At 39.9% G+C, this 25,273-nt stretch overlaps 1 protein-coding gene across 2 annotated transcripts in view; it reads right to left on the minus strand.

The window, feature by feature from the left end:
* Positions 1–25,273, minus strand: part of ARK2N (arkadia (RNF111) N-terminal like PKA signaling regulator 2N) — a 43,589-nt gene that overhangs the window by 14,225 nt on the left and 4,091 nt on the right. The window contains exons 1-2 of one of the 2 annotated variants that reach the window (XM_036403017.2): positions 13,953–14,754; positions 1,301–7,820 (exon numbers count right to left, since the gene is read on the minus strand). In XM_036403017.2, coding sequence (XP_036258910.1) covers positions 7,366–7,820; positions 13,953–14,673 — 1,176 coding nt within the window. In that variant the 5' untranslated portion in view covers positions 14,674–14,754 and the 3' untranslated portion in view covers positions 1,301–7,365. Of the gene's footprint in view, positions 1–1,300; positions 7,821–13,952; positions 14,764–25,273 lie in introns of those variants that run through there. The other variant, XM_036403018.2, reaches the window with a different exon arrangement.

Below are 25,273 nucleotides of genomic sequence, written 5' to 3' on the forward strand. Positions count from 1 at the left end.
TGAGCCTTAAGGTCTCTTTCCACCCAAATCATTCTATGATTACAAGTCATTATTTCTCTTCACCTTTCTTATATTTAGGCATGCTGAGCAGAGCTCATCACCTAACCTCCTTCCCACTGCAGCCAGAGAGAGAAAGTTCAGAGTCAGATAAGCTCAGCCTGGAAACTGCAGCTTGGAGCATCAAGAGCACAATCTCCCCTCATTTCCCAGCAAACAGAAAAAGCTTAGACACCACCTCAGCCCAAGCACCTCAATTTTACAGTGCTCAAGTTCCACAAGATGAATTCCAGCCTCGGGGATGGGACTTAAAATTTGCAATGCTTCCTCTATAAGTAGAGGAAAAACCACTGAATTCTCCAGAGGACCATCTCGATTAAAATAAATCCAAAATTAAACCCCGAATTTTGGTGGTCTGAGCTGCTCATTAGTGTCCCTGCAAGGAAGAGACACGGAGCCATATTTAGGTATGAATATCACCCCAAGTTTTAAGACACACAGACCAGTACAGTAATAAAAGCAACAATAATTACAGCACTTTGTTCTTACAAAAAGCTCTCCATTGGTGTATCCTGGAGAACTCCGAGGTGGTTATTAACCTCCTTTGTCCACGAGGGAAACTGAGGCAGGCAGCAGCCTGCAGCTTGCTCAAGGCTAAGGAGCAGAGGAGCTCAGCGTGGCTGAAAACGACATTCCCCTCCAATTACTGGGCTATTTTTAACTGCTGAATGTTTGAGGAGTTTAGAAGCAGTGCTTAGGAATGCTTTTGGGAAAGGTGCAAATGCTAAAAGGGCTGCACACAGAGCCCTGGGAGACACAGCCTCTGCCAGCCTCACCTCCACCTCCTGGCTGTGAGCACGGGCACTGATGGTCGCAGCCTCACTACTCTAACTGAATTCATTTCTGTGGAACAAATGAGAATACTGAGATGTTTTAAAGTAAATAAAGACCTAAGAATGCCCTCATTTACACTGGATGCTTAAATTTAACAGATAACTCCCATTTGCTTTCAGATTACACAAAACATAAAATGGACTTTATAACCTACATAATTTTTAAGGGCAGATGACCACAATCAAAATAATATACTGATACAAAAACTGCAGGGTGAAGTGACAGCCTTTTTGTTTCAGATAAGCAATACAAACCTGGTATTAATTAAAACATGATCCAAACCTGCCATTTCAAAAGTATGTGCAGCTCAAATGGCACAAACTACCTGAACCCTCAAACAATTCCCAAAGGGGAGTGGGAGCTGGAGATTTGTGCTTTCTTTTGTTGTTTAGCAACATGAAAGACTTCATTGCTATTTAGGTTTATTTATTTATTCCAGGTTACAGTAGTTACATGTCAAAATTTACAGGGTTAAGCAAATAATACATTGTAAGTACAATAAAAAACAATAGCAGTGTAACAACATTCTCTCTAAAATCATAAAGTGAACTTTATCAGTGAATCCACTTTCCTGACATTTCCTTTGTTTTACATAGTAAAGCTTTTCTGTTTGGTGTTTCTTTTAACCATAATAATAAAATAAAATCAAAACAACACGATCAAATTATTATCAGTTTTCAGACTGGATACTTTTTAATATATCACAAGAAAAGAAATCCCAAAAATTCAAGTCTTGCTAAATAACATTCATACTTTCAGGCTTTTTGATGACTGGATGGAAAATATCTTGGATTTAATTTAGCAAATTATGAATGAAGATAACAAAGTATTTTTCACTGTGCGTTAAGCAAAGGCACATGGAATATGGCTATGGACTGAGAATACCGGGAAGTGGAATTCACTTTGTATCTCACTACAGGAGTTGTCTTCTGTGATGCTGCCTAACAATGCAATAATTATGGTAGCAGGTATATCAACCAGATCTCTTCCCCAGTTTTACTTGGAGAAGTGTCTCAGGAGGGTTTTGGAAATCGTTAGTCACATCCTTACATAGCCATTGGTAGTTAAAGAAAGTAAACAATTCCCTGTGTTAACACAACTTCCATTAGGAAAAGGCAGATAACATGCACCCCTGCAGAATATATCATATTTTCCCCAGCACAAACTGCACCTTTCCATGGAAGGACTGGCACAGCCTCTGATGGTCCAGACTAATCCCCTGCTCCATCGCTCTGCGCTTGAAACCCCTGCTAACTTAACAAGCCTATTTTCCCATGTGCCTTCATTTTGCTGACCTAACACCAAGAGACTAATGAAATTTGTGAGAAATACCAACTTCTGGCTTCGTCTCTCGCAAGGTACTGTCCATCTCTATCAATCAGCCTGATTATTTTGGCTTCTACAGTACAAATCACACAGTGCATTTGTTCTAACACGTGTAACTGCAGTGGTCACAGTGCAGACCCTCATTATTTCAAAAACATCTACTCAACTGGCCTGAATTACACACCCCCATCAGGCAAAGGCTCCCCTCAAGGTCAGCTGGAGGATTCTCTGGACAAAAAAAAATGCAGAATGAGTTCAATTTTTAATGAGATTAAATGCCAGCCCCATTAAAACCAGTAGAAATTTTCTACTACAATCAATGGGGCTAAAGTTTAATTTCTTAATGCCCCTAAAATATTATTTATAAATTTATCCACATACAGTATGTGGATACAGAAAGAGACAAAATACATTAAAAGAGAAAACATTGATAATAAATATGTTCCAATTTGTAACGTAACTGTCAAATATAATCCCCTTTCATTGAAGTTAAAATTGGTTTTTCAGTCCTTACCCCAGCAGCTCAGATAAAATAACCCAACAATCCTGCACAAACACTAAAAGACATTGAGCTTAAAAAAATAAATGTGTATTTCTGCCTGAATTGTTTTGTCCTAGTACTGTTAAAAATGACAATGAAAGTTTTAGATTTTGACTCTTTTTTCCCTGCACTGTTATATTTGCAATAGAAAATCTGAAAAAAAGTTTCATTGCCTTGAGTTTGTTTAATGTTGTATGTAAATTTTTTACCTAAATAAAACCTGACCATTTAGATATTTATCCTTACAGACCTTCTTCACCCCACTGAAAGGAGCATGAATGCCTTGGGAAGAATCTGCAGGCAAGCCTGCAAAAACACTGCACACTGAAGCCCCTGGACTTCCAGGAACTCCTAAAAAGGGACTGATCCTAGAAGGAAGTCCTTTTACTGCAATGTCATTTTGACATTTAGTGAAATTTAAACTGAGCCTTTATATAAAGGCTTACTTCTTGTGCACTTGCACAAAAAACATAAAACCAAAACCACTGTGTTTCACCTGCTGCTAAACTCCAACTCTGGGGTTGTAAAGGTGCTCCATTGCGCCCAGGCTGGAACAGCTGCCACATTAAAAACACATAATTCAATATTTTAAGTGGTAATATAGCAGCTGAACCAGAGCAGCTGTGGCTGCCCCACCCCTGTCAGTGTCCAGTGCCAGGTTGGACAGGGCTTGGAGCAGCCTGGGATAGAGGAAGGTGTCCCTGCCCATGGCAGGAGGTGGGGGTGGATGAGCTTTGAGGTCCCTTCCAACCCAAACCATTCCATGATTCGGTGAACAGGCCAGTTGGGTTTAAACTGGCACAACCATCCCTGGAATTACACCAGTCTACACCAGCTCACCTGACTCGATGCATCTGACCTTTCCAAACCATAAGTAAAATTCCTTAAAGGAACTAAAATGTTTCTTCACACCATTCTGAAGTACAAATCCTGGGGCAATTAGAGAAACTCTAAATTATCTGTGGTTCTCCATGTCTGTGCAAAACTCCTACTGATTTCTACTAGTTAAATGTGGTGGTTTTGAAGTAGTTTGATGAGATGTGAGCATAAACACACATTCAAAGTGTAACTCAGGGTTGAAAAGTGGATGAGCTTTCTTCCAATAGTCCTAAAGTAGTCTTAGATAAGTCAGACTGTTTCCATGAGATACAGAATGGGTAAGATAAAAATTTATGTTAAAATTTCATCTGAAGAAATTTTAACTCCCTGAGGGTTTCTAGTCGAAGCCCTTTGAAAATAAGAGCTTATAATGGAAATTGTGACAAACTCAACTGCAGCCATGTCATAAAAATATAGAGAAAATATTCCCAGGAGGCAAAAAATATAAAATCTGAAACTATGTGTTGGGAACCTGTTTTCTCAAAGAGATGCCAAAGACTGTCACACACAGGTAAAACACAGATTTATCACTAGTATTGGTATCTGGAGGTTGGTTCCTCCTGGATTCGGAATACAGAGCAAGAAGAGAATTGCTCCTGTTTATGGGCAAATCCTTCACCAGGCAGGTTATGCTACACCTGAACTACAGAAAGGTGGGGTTCCTCTCTCAGCTTCAGGGCAAACACACTTCCCCACGTGGAAAACCAGCTCATGGAGCAGTGGAAAACCAGCTCATGGAGCAGTACCCAGCTGTGCACACTTTTCAAAGGAGAGGGTTTGTGATAAAGCTGAAGATTTGGGTCTGGTCGTGAGCCAAGTGGAAAGAGTGAGGAAAGGAAATATTATTTATCATTTACAAAACAATTTACAGCCACTGATCTTGCAGAAGTGTTTTTAGCCTTCAAATAGGTAGCTTTTGTGGGGAAATGAAGTTGAAGTTTTATCTAATAGGAACTATTCCCCCAGTCTTCTGGAAGCCTTGAGATAATTTTATCCTAGAAAGAGTACAGCTTTAAAGTTTGTATGTTCAACTTCTGTCATCCTCTGCTTGTTCTTTTATGTTCACAGCTGTTTGCATTGAAAATAACAGTTAGCAGTGATGGAAAAAAGAAAATGTTTAAATTTTTGCCTCCAGTAACCAAACACAAATTTTTGTCTATTCATACACTGAATTATTTCAATTTTTTTTCTTTTTTTTTTTCTTTTTTAAGAACAACCTGACTAAAACATTGAAAATTTGCAGAAATTTCACTGGCTACATATGTAATTAAGTTATTATCCATTTATGAGATACATATGTAAAGGTGTTTCAGTCTGAGACATAAATAAGTTCAACTGAACTCCTTACACAATTTGTTCTGAAATACCTAATTGTTCCATTTATACTATTTTACAAAAAATACTATGGGCATGCTTACAGACATACACATTAAAATAAACCAGTCACTGCAAAAAGCTGCTTCTGCATGCACGGGAAGATTTGTAAAGTTGTCATGCTTTAGAATATTCTGCTCTTATTATCATCATAAAGAGATTTTTTTATATATATATATATAATTATATATTATATATATATATATCATCTATGAACACCAGATGGATCTACTTTGGTGAGGGCTGTTTTATCAGCAAACACTCTTCCCTGAAGAATCTTTTTAAACAGATGAGGATAAGCTTTTAAATTGCAATCAAACACAGAACAACTTGTTTAACTTTCACCTGAAATGCACACAATTTCAGACAAGGGAGTTTTCTAACAAGTTCATATCAAAATCTTTGTATCAAAATTATGCATGAAGGTGATCTGAAAAGACTTTATCCCAGTACTTAAAAATTATCTCCTGCATAGTCTTTCAAACAGATACTCTGAAAATAACACAGGTCTCTAACCTAATTTTTTTAATGAAAGCATCATATACTTTTAAAAAAAAGTCAATCTAGGGCAAGAAAAATGTTAAAATACCAGCGTAGATATTATACTGATAACAAAAAGTATTTCTTGAGTTCCTGTTACAGGCTTGATTCAAACTGTCACATAAATTGATGGAAAAACTCCCATTGACTTCAGGGAGGGTAAAAAAAGCCTGACCTACAGAAGATACTGTGGTTACTCCCAACAGGAGGAAAAGAAAGTAAACTAAAATAATTAGGGAAAAAGTGACTGTGGTTTAAAAAGCAGAGTAACTGAGCTAAAGGACACCTAAGCGTTTTCTTTACTTAAACTGTGGGCTTTCATTTTCCATTGTAAAAATTTTTATTTCATTTTCATTAGAAACTTCTATCAAGTTCTACCTGATTAAAAATATAAATTTTTTTGTAGCTACAGAGAAGTTACTTCACATGAAGGAAGGCCTTATTGGAGAGGTGACCCAAAAATCCCTGTGTGTGTAGCAATAATAGTAAGAATTAAATATTTCTAATACATAGTTTAAATTAATCCTACTTTAAACATCAGTTTCAAGCCTGGATAACTATTAGTACAAAAAAAAGAACCCACAAAACAGTAAATTCTTGCCTCACTTAAATGAACCTGATGCTGTGGCATTCCCCATCACAAGTAAAGAAGATTTCAGTGGTGTTCACGCGTGGTCCTCCAGTGTGACCCAGGCCAGCAGCTATCAGACCACCACGGTGTTTGCTTATCAAGCCTTCCTTTAAATTCCTGTGCCAAGGCTCAACCCATCCCCTGATGGCTGCTTATCTGAGGGCAGACAGGATTGTTTTTATTCCAGTGTGAAGGATGTGGCTGGGCTGCATTCACAGGAGGAAGCGGCAGCTGCTCTGTGTGCACAGGTTGGGGTGACTCATCTCACCCCAAGTTATCTCTTAGGGACCGCTGATAAGCCAGGTTAGGGACAACTCATGGGAGAGAAAGACACTGCCTGGAGGCACCCTCGGTGAGCCTTATCTCTTCCCACTGAGACCCAGGGAAGAGCAGAGCAGGCACCTGGAATTGGTGCAGATGACCTGCACACAGAGCCGTGTGTGCAATGTGCCTGTGCGTGCACACAGGTTAAGACAGGCACCTCCATAAATACACCATGTGCAACACAGCAGTGACACTGATGAAAACCCTGGACAGAGACTGAGCTGCTGAATGGGAGACAAAAAGGAATTCAATCTGCTGTGCACGCTTGTTATGGACAGCCAAATTTTTAGGGTACGGTTATTTATTAGTTCTGCCTAAAAATCAATAAGCTAACGTGTGGCACGGTCAAGCTGCAAATCTTGAGAGTAAACAGAGAGTTAAGGAACTGTCATGGGCCTGGATCTCTAGGGTGCTTTATCTCTTTAAATATAAAACTTATTTCCTTATACAAATGTTTTAACATGCAAAAAGGGCATCTGGATGAATACCCTGAATGCTCCTATTGTAGCAAATACAGCCCTACTGCTTTTGGGATATCTAGACATGGATTCTAAGTTATATTGTCCCAAGTTTGGTGATGAAAGCTTAGGGTGGCTCCCCCCACACACCTTTAAAGGTGTTTGTTTATATGTGTGTACTGGCACATGCAGGTGGGTATACTGTGATTTTTTTTAAACTACGTATATTCGCTATAAATTAAGAAAAACAAACAATATCATGGCAATAAAACCCAAAAGAGAAAACAAAACAAACACATACAAAGAGAAAAGCAAACCTCGCTTTTAGCAGAATCCAAAATAACATCAAGATTGCAAAATCAGATTTATTTTTCTTTTTAATTTTTTTTTTTTTTTTAAGTTTATGATTTATTCGGATTAGGCTCTGCCATATTCCCATTCTCTGGAAAGACTGGTGTAAAATTGTTATTGAAAGTCACTGGAAACTCCAGCGCGGCATCGGCATTTTGATAGCCCGTGTACGAATTAAAGGGCTGCTGAGGAAGCACTTGGCTATCAGGCATCTGCACGAAAGCCCCTGACTGGGTGGTAGGGGGGATTCTTTGGCCAGCTAGTTGGATTTTAGGTTCCCTGGGCTCCAGTTGCTGCTTGCTTTCTTCGTCCGTGTCAAGGTGGGTTAGCTTTTCTATCCACATGCGGAATTTCTCCTCTGTCTGCCTCTGCATCTCGGCAAAGCAGTTCATGGCCTCTTCCAGGACATTGCCTATGCAGTTCCTATCCCACACGGTGCCCCTGTCAAGCAATCCTGGAATTTCCCTGGTCGCTCCTCCAGATCCCCCAGCACGACTGAAGCCAGCTTTAAAGACATTGAGGCCATTTGATAAGACATCATTAAGTAAGAACATAATATTGTTCATTAAGGCATGTTAACTGAGGAAAACAACTTTTCTAATTCTGCCCCTTGGATACAACAACAGGAGAGGAATTAGCATATATTAACCAACAGTATTACTCTTATAATAAAATTTTACACCCACTGAGGTTATAATAGAAATTTTGGCATCATTCTCAGTCTCAGACAATTCTGTCACAAAGGTCTCTTTTTTACCAATTACTCCAGTTCCCTTGCAATTTGTTTTGAATTCAAATGAAGGTGTCAAAAACATTATACAGTAACATGTTTAGTTCTATTAAGCTGCAATCCAAAATGCTATTTTTTAACAGACAAACCTGAATAATTATGTGCACTTTGCTTTCACATTTGGACCCTTTTATAAATGGGCTGTTAAACACAGGTGGAATTGGCCCAAAGCTCTTGGCCTGATTTTGGGAAGCACAGAGAATGAGGAGAACACAGGACACAAAACACAAGAACACGGGGGGTTATGTGAGTGCTATGCTGACACAGGAGGGGAGAGCATCCTCTGCCAGGAGTGATGGACACAGCTCCATCACAGCACAACCTGCACACCACGGAGCCCTGACCAGCCTCACACCAGCCAGGACCCTGCCCTGAGCCACCATTCCTACAGCCAGTCCCAGGCAAGGCAGAAAACAGGGAATGGTTGGAAGGAAACTGTTCTGCTTCCAGCTATCCATCAAAAGGACGGTGGAAGTGACTGGCTTTGGGACTATCAGGAAGAACTGCAACAGCCAGAAGAGAAGGCCAATCCTCATGGCCTTATTCTACAGATCAATAACAAAAGGCAGTGGAAATTATATTTTAAAGTCTAGAGTTCACTCAGGAATCATCTAGGAAGCAATAAACCCCAAAGAAAATGAGGCTATGTACCCGCTTGAGGAATAATAAACAGTATGTGCCTGCCATCCAAACACACAAATGTCACCTAAGGTAATACCAAAACAAGACAAGCATCACATTAAACTCCACGAAGGTACAGAAGATGGTAATTTAATATCTAAATGTGAAACTTGTGGCACTCTCTAGCCTAAGAATAATACAAAATACCCTAAGAATGAGAGAAATCATTGCTTGACCTAAGTAAATATTTACTAATAAAAACCTAAGGCACTAAATCTTTATTGGGATTTCACTGAGTACACAAAATTACAGTATCACTTAAATACCACATTCTTTTTAGGAACTGTTTAAATGAGGTATACACAGATCCTACAGGAACAGATAAACAAAGCCCTGGATTATTCCCCCATTTCTGAAGAGTAGTTTTTAAGTCTTTCTTGCCCATCTGTTTACCCATCAGACATGCTGGAAATTCAGCATTCAGGTCCTCTGCTAAAAATATTTACTTTATACTAATTTACATCCCTCCAACTGCATTTTAACCAAAACGAATTAAGTAAAATGGTACTTTTTTTTTCCAAAACATGGCTCCTTTTGTATGTTCAATAACTTTTTTCCTCCCTAAAAGAAGTATTTCTTCTGTTCATTTACTTCTAATACTGAACATCCAATATGATTCTGTGTATTTGTCTTTAGCCCAGATCTTAACTTAAATTCAAGGAACTAACTTATAATCTTTCTGATTTCCATAGACATACAAGTAAGTAATGTTAATTTTTAATTGCAATTTAAATAAAAACTATTGATGTTGATAAGTGAGACAATCTTTTCAAGTTTTTGAAATTAAGAATGAACTAGAATGGTCAAAGTTGACAAAACTGTTTTGTAAACTGAATAAAGTATGTATTGAAATATATATAGCCCTGCAATACAAATTTTAAAAGGCATCATAAAGTACGATGGAGTATCTCAAATTTACAGCAGCAGCAAAACAATGTTTTAAATGCTTCCTGTACAGTTACTACAACAAGTTGTATTCAATCTTTTCTTTAAAAAAAATCCCCAAGCCTAAAAATGCATTTTTACATATTAAAAATGCCAGTATTTATTTAATTGGTCCCTCTTCTGCCTATAAACTTTAAACTATAGTTTTCTAATTATGCTAAGTTTAAAGGAGAAGAAATTTAAGGTCACTAAGGGGTGAGAATCAAAGATTCCTCTCTCATTTTCAAGACGACACCTCCTGCAAAACAGCACCCAAGAAATGTCCCAATGTTGTCATTTTATGGGATCTCTTAAGTACAATCTAGGTAATAACCAAATCCAAAGTAATTTAATTTAGTAAGTCTGGCAACTTAACAATGTAAGATATGCTTCATCTTCATTCTAACTAGCAATGGTTGGTTCCTCTGTGTTATTCTGCTGCAGACACTTCCAAATTAGTATCTTACAGCAAATCATTCTTAACAGACTAATTATCTTTCCTATCTATTAACTATAATTGTCATTCTGAATTCATCCTTTGCAGATGCTTTATCCAAGATCTATGCACAGCTCTTAGGAGGAAGGAGCCTGTGCCCATCTCTTTGGGTTTAATGCATATTTAAAAAGACTTGTCTTTTTTTTTTTTAACAAAGTGAGATGTGGCTTTTTCAACATTAAGACTCAAACTTTTTGACAGATTTTTGTGATAGCCTAAAATATAAGTCATCCCCATTTCAATCCAGATTTTTCTGAGTTGTAGAAACCACAATGGTAGTAAAATGCAAAATATTTTTGTATATTATTTGAATTTTTAAAAATCCCTTGCTTCTTCCAAAAAAGAAGTGTTTACATAGCAATAAATATTGATTCCCAGACTTGTTCTCATGCCAATTTCATTCAGAGTTAATATGCAACATCACATGGAAATTGTTTAAAGGAAAAACTTCCTACTACAGCAGGAAGCCTAGCAGAATCTATTTCAGGACTCCTATGCCATGTTTACGTGGTGTTGAAGAATGGCAAAATTTTAGATGCCAACAGAGAGGCTCAGTCATGAAAAGGTAAAAAGTTGCTCCTCATCTGCAATAATCCAAAAATCACAGCATTCCCTGAAACAAAGAGCCAAAGATTATGACTGCTTACGCCAGTGAAAAGGCTCTCAGGAGCATCCCTGAAGTTTAGACTGAACCTGTATTTTCAGGTGTAAATTAACACCACAGGATGCAGTCAGAATTCCGTAACTTGCACTGTGCTGAGCTCCTGTGCAGCACACAGTACTTGTATTGAAATATCACCAGTAAAATCTCAACTCTTCAGTCTTCCTTGAGGAGAAAAACAAGCCTGGCACTAATTTAATCCACAGTACCTTTAAGCTCAGCAGAGAGACCTGACTGTCTATTGAACAGCTGCTCTGTTTGTAACTTAATGGCGTCATCATCATCATCATCATCACGTATTTCACTGAACATTTTCTTTACCTTACAAATTTAGCCAAACCTATTTCAGAGCCAGTGATGTGGATGATTTTAAAAAAAGGTTTATTTAAACTATTTAAACTGAATAGTTCTAGTGACACAACATGAAAGGTTACTGTATTCTCAAATGTGGCAACTTAATTTTTCAGACCACACACAAGCAAACTGCCTGCTGTTAACACTACCTGTGTTGACAGCTTAAGAGTCTGTGTAATTTCTGTAATGAGGGCCAAATTACATGTCACTAAATTTTTTTAAAGCATCTCTGTTGGCAAAGCTGCTTTTTGGGCAACAGAAGGCTAAAAATGAAAACTATATGAAAATAAGTGATTAAGTAAGTAACCAAGACTGCAGCTGAATGTCCAGACACAGACTAAGGGGAACACAAGCTGCCTGTAAAAAACTCTTCTGCATCAATGTGTAGAGATAACTCTTTTAAAAGTAAAGGCAAAAGTTTCCATTCCTATGTCCTGACACTGAAGTCAAACCGTTCAACTCTCCAGAACACTGGCAGACTGAAATTCTAATAACGCTTTTTGACACCCTGCATTGTTTTCTATCTACACTCAATTCGCTCCCTCAATTCTGAGGCTATTCGCAGAGTTTTGCTAAGTGCCCTAAAATGGCTTTCTAGCCAGAGAAAGGAGCTGAGTCCTTTGCCAGCTCCGGGCAGAGGGATGGCAGATGGCCTGGGAAGCCACCGCAGCGACGGAGCGCTGGGAGTCCGACCGGACTCGCAGCTCCACCGCAGCTCTGACAACCACAGCGTCTCCCTCACCCAAGAGCAGCACAGGATGCGTTTTTTGGACAAACCACATCCTTATCTCTACAGAGGGTATTTTTCCCTCGCACTTGGGAGGCGTTTCCCACAAAGCAAAGCCATTTCTATTTAAAGGAAAACCGCAATGTGGCAGGTACACGTTGCACCCCCGTTGCTCCAAGGGGCAGCTCAAACCTCTTAATGTTTTAAACAGAACTCAGCACCGAGCAGATGCTGTGAAATCAGAATAAATGTTACTGTCCCTCCCTCAGGATGGTTTGGCCACTCTTGCACTGCAGGTAAAGCTGGGCCTTGGTGTAACCATCACTAATAGTCAAGCTCTTCATGTGATGGGACCCTTCCACCAAAAGCATCTCATGTGTGGTCAGGACTGGGAGTCAAATAGAGAGGCACCCAGGGATACACAAAATATCCTGGAATGGGCCCATCAGGTCCCCACAATGGCCCTCAGAAACCTGAAAATACCATGTGGTGCCATTCTGGGTCACAAGGTACTTTTATGACTTAAAAAAAGAATGTGACCTGAGGGATTTATTCTGTGTGTTTTGGGGTTTTTTGAGAGGTGGGGAACAACCTGTCCCAAAAATCAGTGAAATAGTTATTCTTCAACAGGCTTTAAATTAGGATTGAATTGCCCAAAGTGTTAAATAAAAAAGCAAAAACTCTGAAAAATACACTACTAACTACTAAATTGGTAAAAATAATTTTAATTTCTATTAAAAGCTTACTACACAATAATTATAGGAGGATATTATGCCTTTTCTAGACATTCTAATAATAAACATTTACTTCCTTTGTACAACCTGCTTCCTAGCAGGTGTGGGAAAAATGCCAGTTTTCATGGTGACAACATCATCCACCATAATCAACACAGTTAAGTCAGTTATTTGTAAAATCTGCTGCAGTATTTTAAATAATTCATCTAGAAAGCATTAGTTCAGCAACTCAATATTGCAGTTTTCCTTTAAATGTTCTTGCCCTATGTAAGATGTTATTTTTCTCAAAAAGAAAAAACTTCTAGCACAACAGGCAAAAAGGCATGTAACCCAGTAAAAATTGGCAAGCAAAAAAAGTTTATTTTTATGTATTTTTATTTTTATGGATTTTTGATTGCCATATGATGATGGTTCTATGGTATAATATGCTGCAAGAATAATTCACACAAAATCCTGTCCACAGCACTTGGACTAATAAAATAACAAAGACTCGGCAGACAAAAACCTTGAAGAATTCAACTTTCTTTTGCTAATAAAATGACACTAATAAAATGACAAGAAGGCCCCTATAATTTGCTGCCTTCCATCTTAACACAGATGTGTCAGAAAGTTTAAGGTGTAGAAATTATTGATCCTAACGACATAGGAAAATGGTAACAACTTTGTCTAAAATATTGAAAATTTAGATGTGAATATAGCTTGGGCACCTGTGTAATCATATCTGTTATCCTAAAATAGGTGACCAGCTGCAATCTGAAAGAACTTAGAATAAGGCTAAGCAGGTTTGTCATGCACTGACATGTTGAGCTGAAAGCACAGAATAAGTGCAATAATGGCCAGGGCCTTACTGTTACACAGGCAAGAGGTGTGCCGTGCCATTTCTAACACAGCTGCCAAGCTGTGGGCTTTTTATATTACAGCAAAGCTGGCCACTTATCTTAAGAATAAGATTATCATCATCTAAGGGGATTTGACAGCACTGACATGAGTTCATATAGGCTTACAAAGATCTGAAAAATCCAGAATTCAAAGGTAGTCCTTCCTCCCATTTACCATATCTACGCTTTGCTGGTGTGCAAAAGTGCACAGGAACCTCACAGAAGAGATTTTTTTAAATTTGCCCACGTCTTGTTATTACACTGCAGTCTTCAAATTTACACAGAGCTGCAGTTCTCCTGGGTTTTTCTCAAGTGTCACTCATCTAACTTAGCATGACAGCTGAGAAACGATGTCAGGCGCGTTACAGTTCAGTTTAAAAAACATCCTCTACCTGGTATCTCTGCAGTGATTGTCTTGCTGCTCCCTGAAACCTCCTCGTCGTCTGACGAGCTCGTGCTGGAGTCACAGGTCAGGTCACTGTCGCTGGTACTGCTGTCCTGCAGCAGGTTGTACTTCTTGCGAGCAGCCGCCTCCCGCTTCTGCCTCAGCAGCCGGATCCTCTCCTTGTGCTTTTGGCTCCGGTGACCCTTCACCTTGGGAACTCGGCCGTTCTGCTTATCGCTAGACTGTCGGTTTTTCTTGGCAGCCATTGTTGAAGTCTCACTTTCGGATCTGGATCTCCTGGATTTCCTCCCGACCGCAGCTCCGGACACCGCAGAAGGGTCTCCCTCCGTGGCGGCTTCAGCTTGGCAGGGCTCGTTCTCCTCTGCGGAAGACAACGTGTCTGAGTCGGCCAAATGCCCGCTGGAGGAAGGGGAAAGCATGCAGTGGTTAGAAGAGTCACTCTCATAAACTCGGCCACCCGCTGGCTTGTCGCTCTCTGTAGATGCCAGCTGAGACTCCGAGGAGTCCCGCCTCAGCTCCATCAGCAAGCAAGGCATGGAAGAGAGCACTGCAGAGTCTGCTGCAGTGGGCACGCTGTCCTTCTGAGGTTGTGTCTCCAGTTCTATAGGCCTGTCTTCATCAGGAGCAGTCTCTTGCTTTTCAGAAGTCTTTGGTGGAATTTCTGAATCAACAAGTTCTTCTGCTTTTCCTACTGCCTCCATCTTCATTGCAGAGCAAGGTCCTTCCAGTCTCAAAGCATTGAGCACGTTGTCTAGGAGGCTGGGTGAGCTAGACGTGGTCTCCAGCAATGCAGCAGCCTACACAGGAACAGAACAGTAGGAAAGAATTAGACAAGTAGCTCAGCCTGCTCTCCACAGTGTTACCTTAAACAACTCACTGCTTTTGGTTGCAGACAGAATGGGTTTACAGAGCCCCAGAGTGGTTCAGGTTGGAAGGGACCTTTAACCTCACCCAGTGCCACCCCCCCGCCATGGGCAGGGACACCTTCCACTGTCCCAGGCTGCTCCAAGCCCCATCCAGCCTGGCCTGGGACACTGCCAGGGATCCAGGGGCAGCCACAGCTGCTCTGGGCACCCTGGGCCAGGGCCTGCCCACCCTCCCAGCCAGCAATTCCTAATTGCCAAGAGCCCAAAATCTGTGCCTGCCCTCTGGCAGTGGGAGCCATTGCCTGGGTGCTGTCCCTGCAGGCCTTGTCCCCAGTCCCTGTGCAGCTCTGCTGGAGCCCCTGGAGGCCCTGGCAGGGGCTCTGAGGTGTCCCTGGAGCTTCTCTTGTGCAGCTCAACAGCCCCAGCTGTGCCAGGCTGGCTCTACAGAAGAGCATCTTACTGCTCAGCATCATGTTGGCTTTCTTAATTTACCTTTTCCTAGTGAACTCATCCTGTTACACCAAATTATTCTTTCATTTACACACTCATGAAAAATGGTACTGGAGTCACACTGAATGAGGCTGCCAGCAGAACCATTCTGCATGGGAACCTTATATATCAAAGACTTATTAAATAAAGAAGTGCTACTGAATTGTCAGAGGCACAGCTACAGGCTCTGGCTCCAGAGGTGTCACACAGATTGCTCTCACCAGAGCACCACCATGCTGGTGAGTCACACAGAGATGTTTTAGGAATATCTAATACACCATTCAGGAAGTCCTTGATTGTCTCCCATGCAAGCCCTGTTTATATGAGAACCTCAAGGCTGATTTAGTTTCTCTCAAATCTGCCAGGAAAGAAGTATTAAATACTAGGGGCTGCAAGCAAAAAACATCATCTATCCACACCAGTATCCTACATTTTACTTCAAGTTATAATTTAATAAATTGCATTGCTTCAGTGCAAATAAAAAGACCAAGCTATTTATCTGATTGATAACTTGTACATTATCTACCCAAAACTACCTGAAGCAACTTCAAAGAAATTTTCTTGGAGAGATCAATAGTTACCATTTTGTCTTCATTATTCACACTTTGCCTTTCACCTGAATTTTCTCTTGGAATACAACACAGAATAAAGATCCTTCAAATACCACATTCACTTACAGATGAATGGCATGGAACAAATCCTTTACAGCTTCAGAAGTACAGTAAATTATAAATTTATGGCACTTCAAAAAACAAAGTGTAGGCAAGAAAATGCAGCAGTGAGATCTTATCTGAAAAACTACATTTCTGCAGAGGCGGCCAACCAGCACTTGAGCACCCTGAGGAAGCACGGATGGTTCAGAGAGATTTTTCTGTACCCTGAGAATCCTTCTTTGTTTTCTGATCCATCCCAAGCTGCCTGCAAGCATGTTAGTGTATACATACATGTATGCAATACATAATATAAGGGTACTTCCCTGCTTCTAAAGGCACTGTGCCAAGCTCAGCACTGTCCTGTGTGCCCTAACCCACTCTGAAACTTCATTTTTAGAGAATACTAAAATAGAGTTCATGCTTCCTTCAGGCTAATGAATTAATTGCTGTATGGTGCAAGGAAATGACGAAAACACTCATGGGAGTGAAACACCAGCTAAGGAAAGAAGGTTTGGTTAATATCAGACATCACAAGAAAGATGGAGATGGGCAAGACCAAACCTGCTACATATGAGGAAAAAAACCCACAAACCTGAAATCCTGAACAATAAACTCAGCATATCCCTTCCAAAAAAACAGACTAAAATGTTTTTTAAACTAAATATGTTCCTGATATACATGTTCCTCCTTTCCACAATATTTTTAGTCTAAAAATATTTAGACCAAAAATATTGTGGAAAAGATACTTTCTGCATACTTTCGCTGAGTAACCCTCTCTTGAAAGCAGCTTCAAAGAAGACTTTCTGGAGACAGTAATTTCATGTAAGCAGTAAACATCATGTAGGAACAATTTATTTCCAAGGCTACTGCAGAGCAGCAACAAACCTAAAAGATGAATACACACATTCTGAGACATAAATGCATGTCAGTAAAATCAATATTTCTATGTAATTCACTCACAAACATGTATTATCAAATAATTCTCCTATTATACAGGTAAGTAAAACACAGATTTGATGATGGAATAAGTGGAATTTGTTTTGTACCTGCTAGTGCAGCTCCCAGCTTTCCTCTGGCCATGAACTTTAAATTGAAAAATATCTTCTCTGAGAGTTTTGAAATGTACACACAGGGAAAATATTGGTTGCTCAGACACAAACCAAAGGAGTATTAGCTTGGCCAAATGAAAACATACTTAAACATTCATACTAATAACTGTAGAAAAATTTCTGCACTGTTCAACCTTTTAGCCTGGGGAGCACAAAGAACAGCTTGACATGAAGCTAAAGGGCAGCCAAAGTCAGCTGTAGACTTTTTTCCACAAATGTCCTATTTGGAAACATCATTTACCTCACAGCTCCCAAAGGGGCTATAGCAACACCTGCACTTGCCTTTCCATCTCTCTGGTCTATCAGCCAGAAAAAAATATGTTTCATCTGCACACTGCCACCTTGCCAACAGCTCCATTAAAATTATTTTATTGGAGTTTTTTAATATTAAGTGGGATGTTTAACTACTCCAACCACACTGGTTTGATCCCTCACACAGTGACTTTCAGTGAGTTGGCAGTAGAGGAGGGAATAGCAATTTCATGATACTGATGTGTTTCTGTGTATATAGAAAAACCCCACATGTTCTGGTAAGGTTTTTACTCTACAGGTCCATTGAACTGGCTCTTTAGACATCATCGATTCCTTTATTAATATATATATATATATACCAGAGCTTTGCCTTTCTCTCAGTGGGAAAAAAATAACCGTACCATGACTCAAACAGACTTTGCTTCACAGAAGAATACAGTCCGTTTGGCAAAAAATATCTATGCCAAGGAAATCCTTGTCTCAAAGAAAAAAAAAAAATGTCTGTATTTAGCTCCCTCTGAAAAATGTACAGAACAGCAAGAAGAGACTTTATTGAAAAACTCCCACTCCTTTCTTGCCATTCACCTTTCTAGTAACAGTACTAGAAGAGGGAATCTCAAGGTGGTGCAAGCAAAAGACCATTTTTCTACTGAAATGAGAACACAGCACTGAAAATAAGTTGTGATGCTTACAGACACAGATGGATACTTAATTAGATGTTGATCAGACATGGCATTCTCCTTTTATTGGTGAACAGATATTGCAACAAAAATTTTAAAAGGCAATTTTGTAAAAACTTCTGTGCTTAATTTTTCCAACAGAAAATGTTATTTTCCAAGTCACACATACAACACCAGTGTGAGGAAGCCATTAAATTATCCTGGGAAATATTTTCAAATCATGGACTCATTTGTAAAGGCACACAATTTGTACACTAGGGAATCTGCACTTCAGGGAAGAAATCCAGAAGGATTTTGAAGGTCAGATTTGCAGAGACAGCCCAGCCTCTCTGGGTTTTGTCCCCATTCTTTCCCCACCTAACTGTGACTGCACCACCATATTCCCTCCTGTGCACAGAACTGGCCCACTCTTTTGCGTGTAGATTCCTTTCAATAAGCCAGCAGAAGTCAAAATGAGAAAGCAAGTGACATTTTCTGCCAGAGCTTGCAGGAAGGAGGGAAGGGAGAGCAAGCACAAATCATCCCTGTTAAAAAAAAACCAGATCTGATTTAAAGCTGCTTGCTGTTTTGTATCATCACACCTTGAACTCACAGGTTATGCCTAGAGACAGCAGAAGGTCCTGAGCATTCCTTCTCGGTGCCCTTTGCTCTGGGAAGAGATTTTTGTAAATTTAAAAAAAAAATTAAGAGCAAAAAGCCTCAGAGGTGATAGTAGCTTCCTAAAGAACAATTTTCATGTAATATGTACTACAGCACAAAGACTTATATTAAAGACAGCAGGTTTCCAGAGCAGAGTTTCAGGCATCAGATTATAAAAGTAAATAATTTAACAGAGTGTTAGAGCAGCAGATAAGCTGTGTGTCTCTGGAGAGGGACCCAGAACAAAGAAATCCCCAGGGAATTACAGAATTTAGGCACCTGCCCCTCACCCATCTTGCCTGCACCTCTCAGTTCACTGCTGATTTTTGGGGCTTTACAGCACCTTATTGGGTCCTTCTCCATGTCCAGGCAGGCCACCCAACCCATGTGGAACTGCAGCTGCTGCTGGTGGCTGTTGCCTGCTGATCTCTGGTTTGAGCTCCTGGTGCCTCTGCTCCGTGGCAGAGCACAGGGAACTACAAAAGCCCTCACCTAGGTAAGCAGTCCTCAGCAGCAATTAAAATATCCATTTGTTAGCCATGTCCTTCCCACAACACAGATAAAACAGAGCTCTGTATCAGCTATTAGGAAGATTAGCTGAATTACACAGCTTAAGGCTGAAGCGTTCATCAAATCCAGCTACTCAGGCCAAGCAATCAACATAGTAAATCATGTGTCATATATTAACAGCTAGAATGTTACTCATTCTATTTACAACTTACTTACTTCAGCTGAACAAGGAGTACCTCTCAAACAGCCTGTAATACTTAATAAACCCCATGACACCCTAACCTTAATTGGACATTGTCATTTTAGGTGTTATTGAGCTGACTAATGATAAAGAATGCCTAGCTTGTATGCAGCAAACCAGCTCTTCTTTTTCTGAACCTATGGACAGGACAGATTCTTCTTTTGCAGGTACTAGTGTTATCACAGCAGCTTGCTGGAAAACTCATTTTAGCTTATTACTGACACATTTCCTCTTAATCACAGTCCAACAGACCACTTCTTTTCCCTTTCTAACCTTCTTATGCCAATTCTAGCAATTGTTGTAATGAAAAAGAATTATCTAGCAGAACACCGCCTTTTAATGCCCTTTTAGTTAGTGCTGAAAGAAAACAATTTGAACAACCCACCTCCTCTCACCACTTACCATTCAACTGGAAGATACAGGTTTTTTTAAATGAGAAACTGTACTTATATTATTGAAGCAAATAACATCTTGTACATTCTTTAGGCTTTTGTGACTACATAAATGAAAAGTTAAAGCTGCATATAAGTTATTTGTTCAGAGTACAGAGTTAACTAGAGATCCTTCCAAATTCTTCCAACCTCACAGCTCCAGTGCCACAGATGTCAGTTATTTTCATCTAAATATGAATGTTTTGATATTTATAAGGAACTAAACGCTATAATGGCTCATTTCTAAACAATTATTTCCATCTCCACTGGGTTACATTATCTCACATTTACCCAACAGAGATGGAATAAATCAGAGGTGTGAGAGAGGTAACGACAAGCGCATAAAACAGAGGCTAATAAAATTATGTAAAACAGCTGACTATTTTTAAAAACGTAAACACACAGACAAGCTCATTAAGAACTCTGACTCGAACACTTGATAGACTGTGTGTCTGAGGAGGGTGGGCTGGGAAAGGAGAGAAGCTGCAAACAGCCCAGGTACGGAAGAGTTGACAGTAATGCATGTATGCTTCAGAATACAGGATAAATTGTTGGAAAAAAGCAAAGTTAGGCCCTCTTCTGACAGAAGGATGTGTAACTCTGAAGATGTGAAGTGCTAATGAACCTGTCCACTTCTGAAGCTTCACCAAAACCCTCTGCCACTGTAGGGGTCTCAATCATGTTTTCTTTCTTCTCAAATCACCTTCCTTCCCATCGAAAATGAACAGTTAATCCAGTGAACTCACCAGAGACATTTTAGTACAAAAAACACATAGAGATATCAGAGAATTACAGAATGGTTTGGGTTGGAAGGGACCTGAAAAGATGATCCAGTTCCAATCCCCTGCCAAGGGCAAGGACACCATCCACTGGATCAGGCTGTTCCAAGCCCCATCCACCCTTCCCTTGGACACTTCCTGGGACAGAGCATCCTGTGCCAGGGCCTTGCCACCATCACAGCCAAGAACTTCTTCCTAATACCTCATCTAAACCTACTCGCTGTCAGTTTAAAGCCATTACCTTGCACCAGAGAGCAGAATGCTTGATTAACTAAAAATGAGTAAATTCAAAAAATCAGACATCTATCAGGAAAGACCGATCTGCACCCAGACAAATGTAGAAATACCAACACTTTCTGGCTTCCCTCCCGAAGATACCACACATTCCTTTTCATCTTCTTTTAAGTCTTACACAAACCAGCGCACTTAAAACAACAGAAGTGAGACCAGCACTCAGTCAATTTAAGTCAAGACAGTTGACTCAGCTCTGTGTGGATGTGTGTGCACGATGCTCCACGGCAGGTTTTTCATAACACCGAGCCGCCCCCACAGGGATACTGTGTAATTTATATAGCGTTCCTTTGAAAATGCTGCCCTAAAGCTGACTCACTGGCATGCGATTCTACCTAAGGCACATTTCTGGGAGTGGAGCTGGATCTTTATCAGATGATTCACAAATCAGGCCTGGTAGCAACCCCAAAGAATAGGACCCTTCGGAACAGGCAGGGTAAGAGAATTGCAGTACAAAGCAAAAGAAGAAAGGATTAAACTAATTCTGTGTTTCAACTGGTTTTGCATAAATAAATGAAGGTTAAAAACAGGCTGCTCCTACTCAGTGCTCAACAGGCTGCATATACAAATTACCAAGGCCTGAATACAAATTACAAGTGTATGTGTTAATACAAAGCTTTGCAGAGCATCCTTTGCCATCTTGAAAGGCAACATTTTTTTATCCTACATAAGAAGTAAGACTGCACATTTAAATACAGGTTTTTGCATTGTAATGCTTTATGCACATATTCTGCCTCCTTCAAAGGACACGCAAGTACCAGCTAAGGTTTATTTCACAACTCCGCACACAGGCTTCCATAAACATTCACCAGCTGCACTTGGAACCCCACAATAAAAAAATCACAGTCCTTGCACACAGATAAAAGCACGAAGGGTTGGCTCCACTTAGCCTTCTAAGAATCTCCTTTCTTCCTCATAATGAAACCATTTTTCTCAAGGGCACAGCAATTTAAAGTCTACAAAGCTCTCTACTCTAAAAATTAGAGTGGGCATATCTTTATTACTACCTGGTTCTAAAACTTTAAATGACCCACTTTCACATTTTTTCTTTCAGTAAAACAAGTGGCAGAAATCAACACAACAAAAGTTCCCTTTTCCCTCTGGTATACATCAGTTTGCAGGAGATCACCCTAAAGAGGATCATCACAGGGATGGACCACCTTTTTCTAAGATACCGAGTTGAACAGGTTTTCCCACTTTACCTATCCATTTCTGTTTCTTGAATGAAATGGGCTCTGTGCTTCCCCACCACATACAAACAGATGTCCTAAAGAAACGCTGGTCTGTTGTTCTACCACGATAAATGTAATGCTCACGTAAAAGCCACATTTTGAATTGCCTGAACACCACGTAACAAATTAATCCTAATTTTCAGAGCAGAAGTTAGGAACATTTGAAAGTAATCAACATTGTGTCATTTGCCAACAGCTCCAACTGGTAGATCAGGACAACTGCAATGTAACTTCAAAGTAGTAAATACATCTCAGCAGTGCCATATTCAGAGAATCGTAAAGGTAAGAAAATACCTCTAAAATCATCAAGTCCAACCTTCAACTCAGCACCACCACCATGTTCACCACTAAACCATGTCCTCAAGTTCACCACTAAACCATGTCCTCAAGTGCCACATTCCACAGCAATTTTCCAGCATCTCCACATCTCCCCAAAAGCTCATGGCACTGAACTAGACTTGCTGTGGGTTTAGGACAGCCCTTTAACAAAGACAACTTATGAGATACTAAGTAACTCTACAGTTTGTAAATATTTTATGGTCAGATGTTTTTGCACATCTTTGCCATGGTAAACAAACAAAACCAACTCTCAGGTATTTTAAAGTTTCAAAGGCTTTAATTCAACACCAATGAATGTTTTTGCCATAAGGTATAGGGCAGTAAGATCCCCATTTTATGGTCTGACCATCAGGTGACACATCCAAATTCTACAGAAGGGCTGAAAAGGAGCTGCAAGCCCCACAAGCCCTGATCTCAAACAAGTTTCTTATCCACATAGCTACTCATGGTATTCACTTGCTTCTTTAATTTCTGAGCTAGCAGTATCAAATCTAAATACTGCAATAGATATTTACAGGAGGTATACCACAGAAAAATAAATGGTATCAGTACACTAAAGCAAAGTCATGTGGCATTCAAATGATGAAATTTAACAGCTGGTGGGATGCTCTTGACACCAAGAGGTGCCAGTTGATTTCAGCATCCACCAGCCTGCTAACAATCACAGCGCAGTCTTTACGTGTCCAAAGTGCTCCTAAAAGAGCAAAGGATTCACATCCCAGGTCTCAGTACGAAGCAAACACAGGTTGGCTCTACAAATGAACAAAAACTACTTTGGGCATGTAAAAAAGAAGAATGGACTGGGTCAAAAGCCAGTCACGTGTGTGATAACCAAAAATGCCTCTAGCATGGGCTTTACTATCTTTCTACAGTATTTACTTCCAGTTGGCAGAGGAGAAGAAATTTGAGCTCTACTTCAAGAGAGCAGACAGACCAGAACACAGACGTTTCTTTCCCACAAGACACAAAAGACTTTGCATGTATTTGACTGCAGAAATTAAATAACAGTATGTAAGAAGATACCAAGTTACCAGCTACATAAAAAGAAAAAGAAAATTAAAAGGTAGTTTTCAGCAGAACCCTGCAAGCAAGTACTGTCAAGATTAAAAAAAAATTAAAAAACCAAACATTAATCCCCTCTTTCCCCCCCTTCCCCAAAAAACTGCAAACCAAACAATCCTTAAAACGTATCTTTTACCCTAAAACGACTTCTTACATTATTATTCCTGTTTAGGAAAAAGTGGCTCAGCTGGCAGAACTAATGGTTAGCAACAGGAGACAAACTATATAAACAGCTTTCCCAGTAAAAGGGGAGATGGAAGAACAAAACCAAAAGAGCATGGAGCCTGGATTATCAATTCAACCTCTTTCCATTAATTCAACACAGCCTTATTGCTGCTGGAGCTTGGAGAGCTCCATTCAGACAAACAATGATATCCACTACAGGTGTTAAACAGTAAAAAAAATATTTTGATCTTGTAAAACAAACAAGGGAAATCAGGTGTCTGTTATCAAACTCACTTTAGGTTGAGGTGAGGTTTATAAGTAATTATTGAGAGCTTATGAATCCTGGCAAGATATTCAATTAACTTCCTTAGCTCAGTTTTATTCAACAATTCCTCGATTTTCTTTATTACAGTGAGTGGATCCAAAGTCTGTATTTTGCATGTAAGATGACTTGCTGACAACAGTAAGTGGAACCATGAAAAATAGAACTTCACCATGCAGGCTTTCAAACCACAATACTCAAAGAAATACGTGGGTTTTTTGTAACTCCTCACAGATTCTGCACAGTGCTACCAAAAGGTGTTACCTCCTCTGGACGAACCTTAGTTATTGGCAACAGAAATTGCACTTACGGGCTCACGGGCACTACTATCCAAAAGACCATTCTTTCCTACAAGGGCAACTTCATTTCCAAAAAACTTCTCACCAAACACGACGAGGACCGCACAAGCATTTCATCCAACTTCCTTCATTAGGAGGCAGCCTTTAAATCACTGCATTTCCAACCACAAATAGACAGAATTAGTGGACAACTTTCCTGATCTATTCTTTACCAAGATTTTTTCCCGAAATTGCCAGATTACTTAGAAATGTCTTTCTGGCAAGACCTGGCATTCCAAGAGAGCACGAACCAGGAGAGTGAGCTGAGGAGCCAGGAGAATTACCAGCTGATGAGAAATCCAAAGTACAAGAGAAGGGCACTGGTGCAGCCCCACCTTGCTATCAGGACAACCTGATTTTTTTTTTTCTTCAAGTGTTTGAGCACCAGCCTCACACTGGAACCACCAAAATTAAATAGTCCCAGTGAAAAACAAATTACTGAAATTGTTTCATCGTGCAGACAACTGATATTATAAAGTCTGGCTCTTAGTTATTCCCAGCTCTGTTACTGTGAGTCACTTGGCCTCTACCCATGTTGGATGAATGGAACTGAAATCTGCCTTCTCTAAAATAAGTTGTGAAATGATAACCATCAAGCATCATGAAACAAGACACTAGAGCAAAGAGGTAGCAAGAGGAACAATCAAAGTCTGGGTCTCCCTGCTCATTTTCAGGAAATTTTGAAGCATCACACAGAAGAGTGTCTTGCAGGACACTGCAGAATCCTCACTATAATGTCAAATCCATGATCCACACACACTGAAACAAGAAGGTGTGCTTGAAGGAGTTTTCAAAAACTTGCATTTATTTAAAAAGTGACCGCCTGTTCCACTTATGACTCAAAAGTTGTCAGATTGAGTATTAACAGCTTTCAAGCTGTTTTCTTGGAGACCAAATATCACAAGGCAC

The sequence above is a fragment of the Molothrus ater genome, chromosome Z (assembly GCF_012460135.2).
Source record: "Molothrus ater isolate BHLD 08-10-18 breed brown headed cowbird chromosome Z, BPBGC_Mater_1.1, whole genome shotgun sequence".
Classification (NCBI taxonomy): domain Eukaryota; kingdom Metazoa; phylum Chordata; class Aves; order Passeriformes; family Icteridae; genus Molothrus; species Molothrus ater.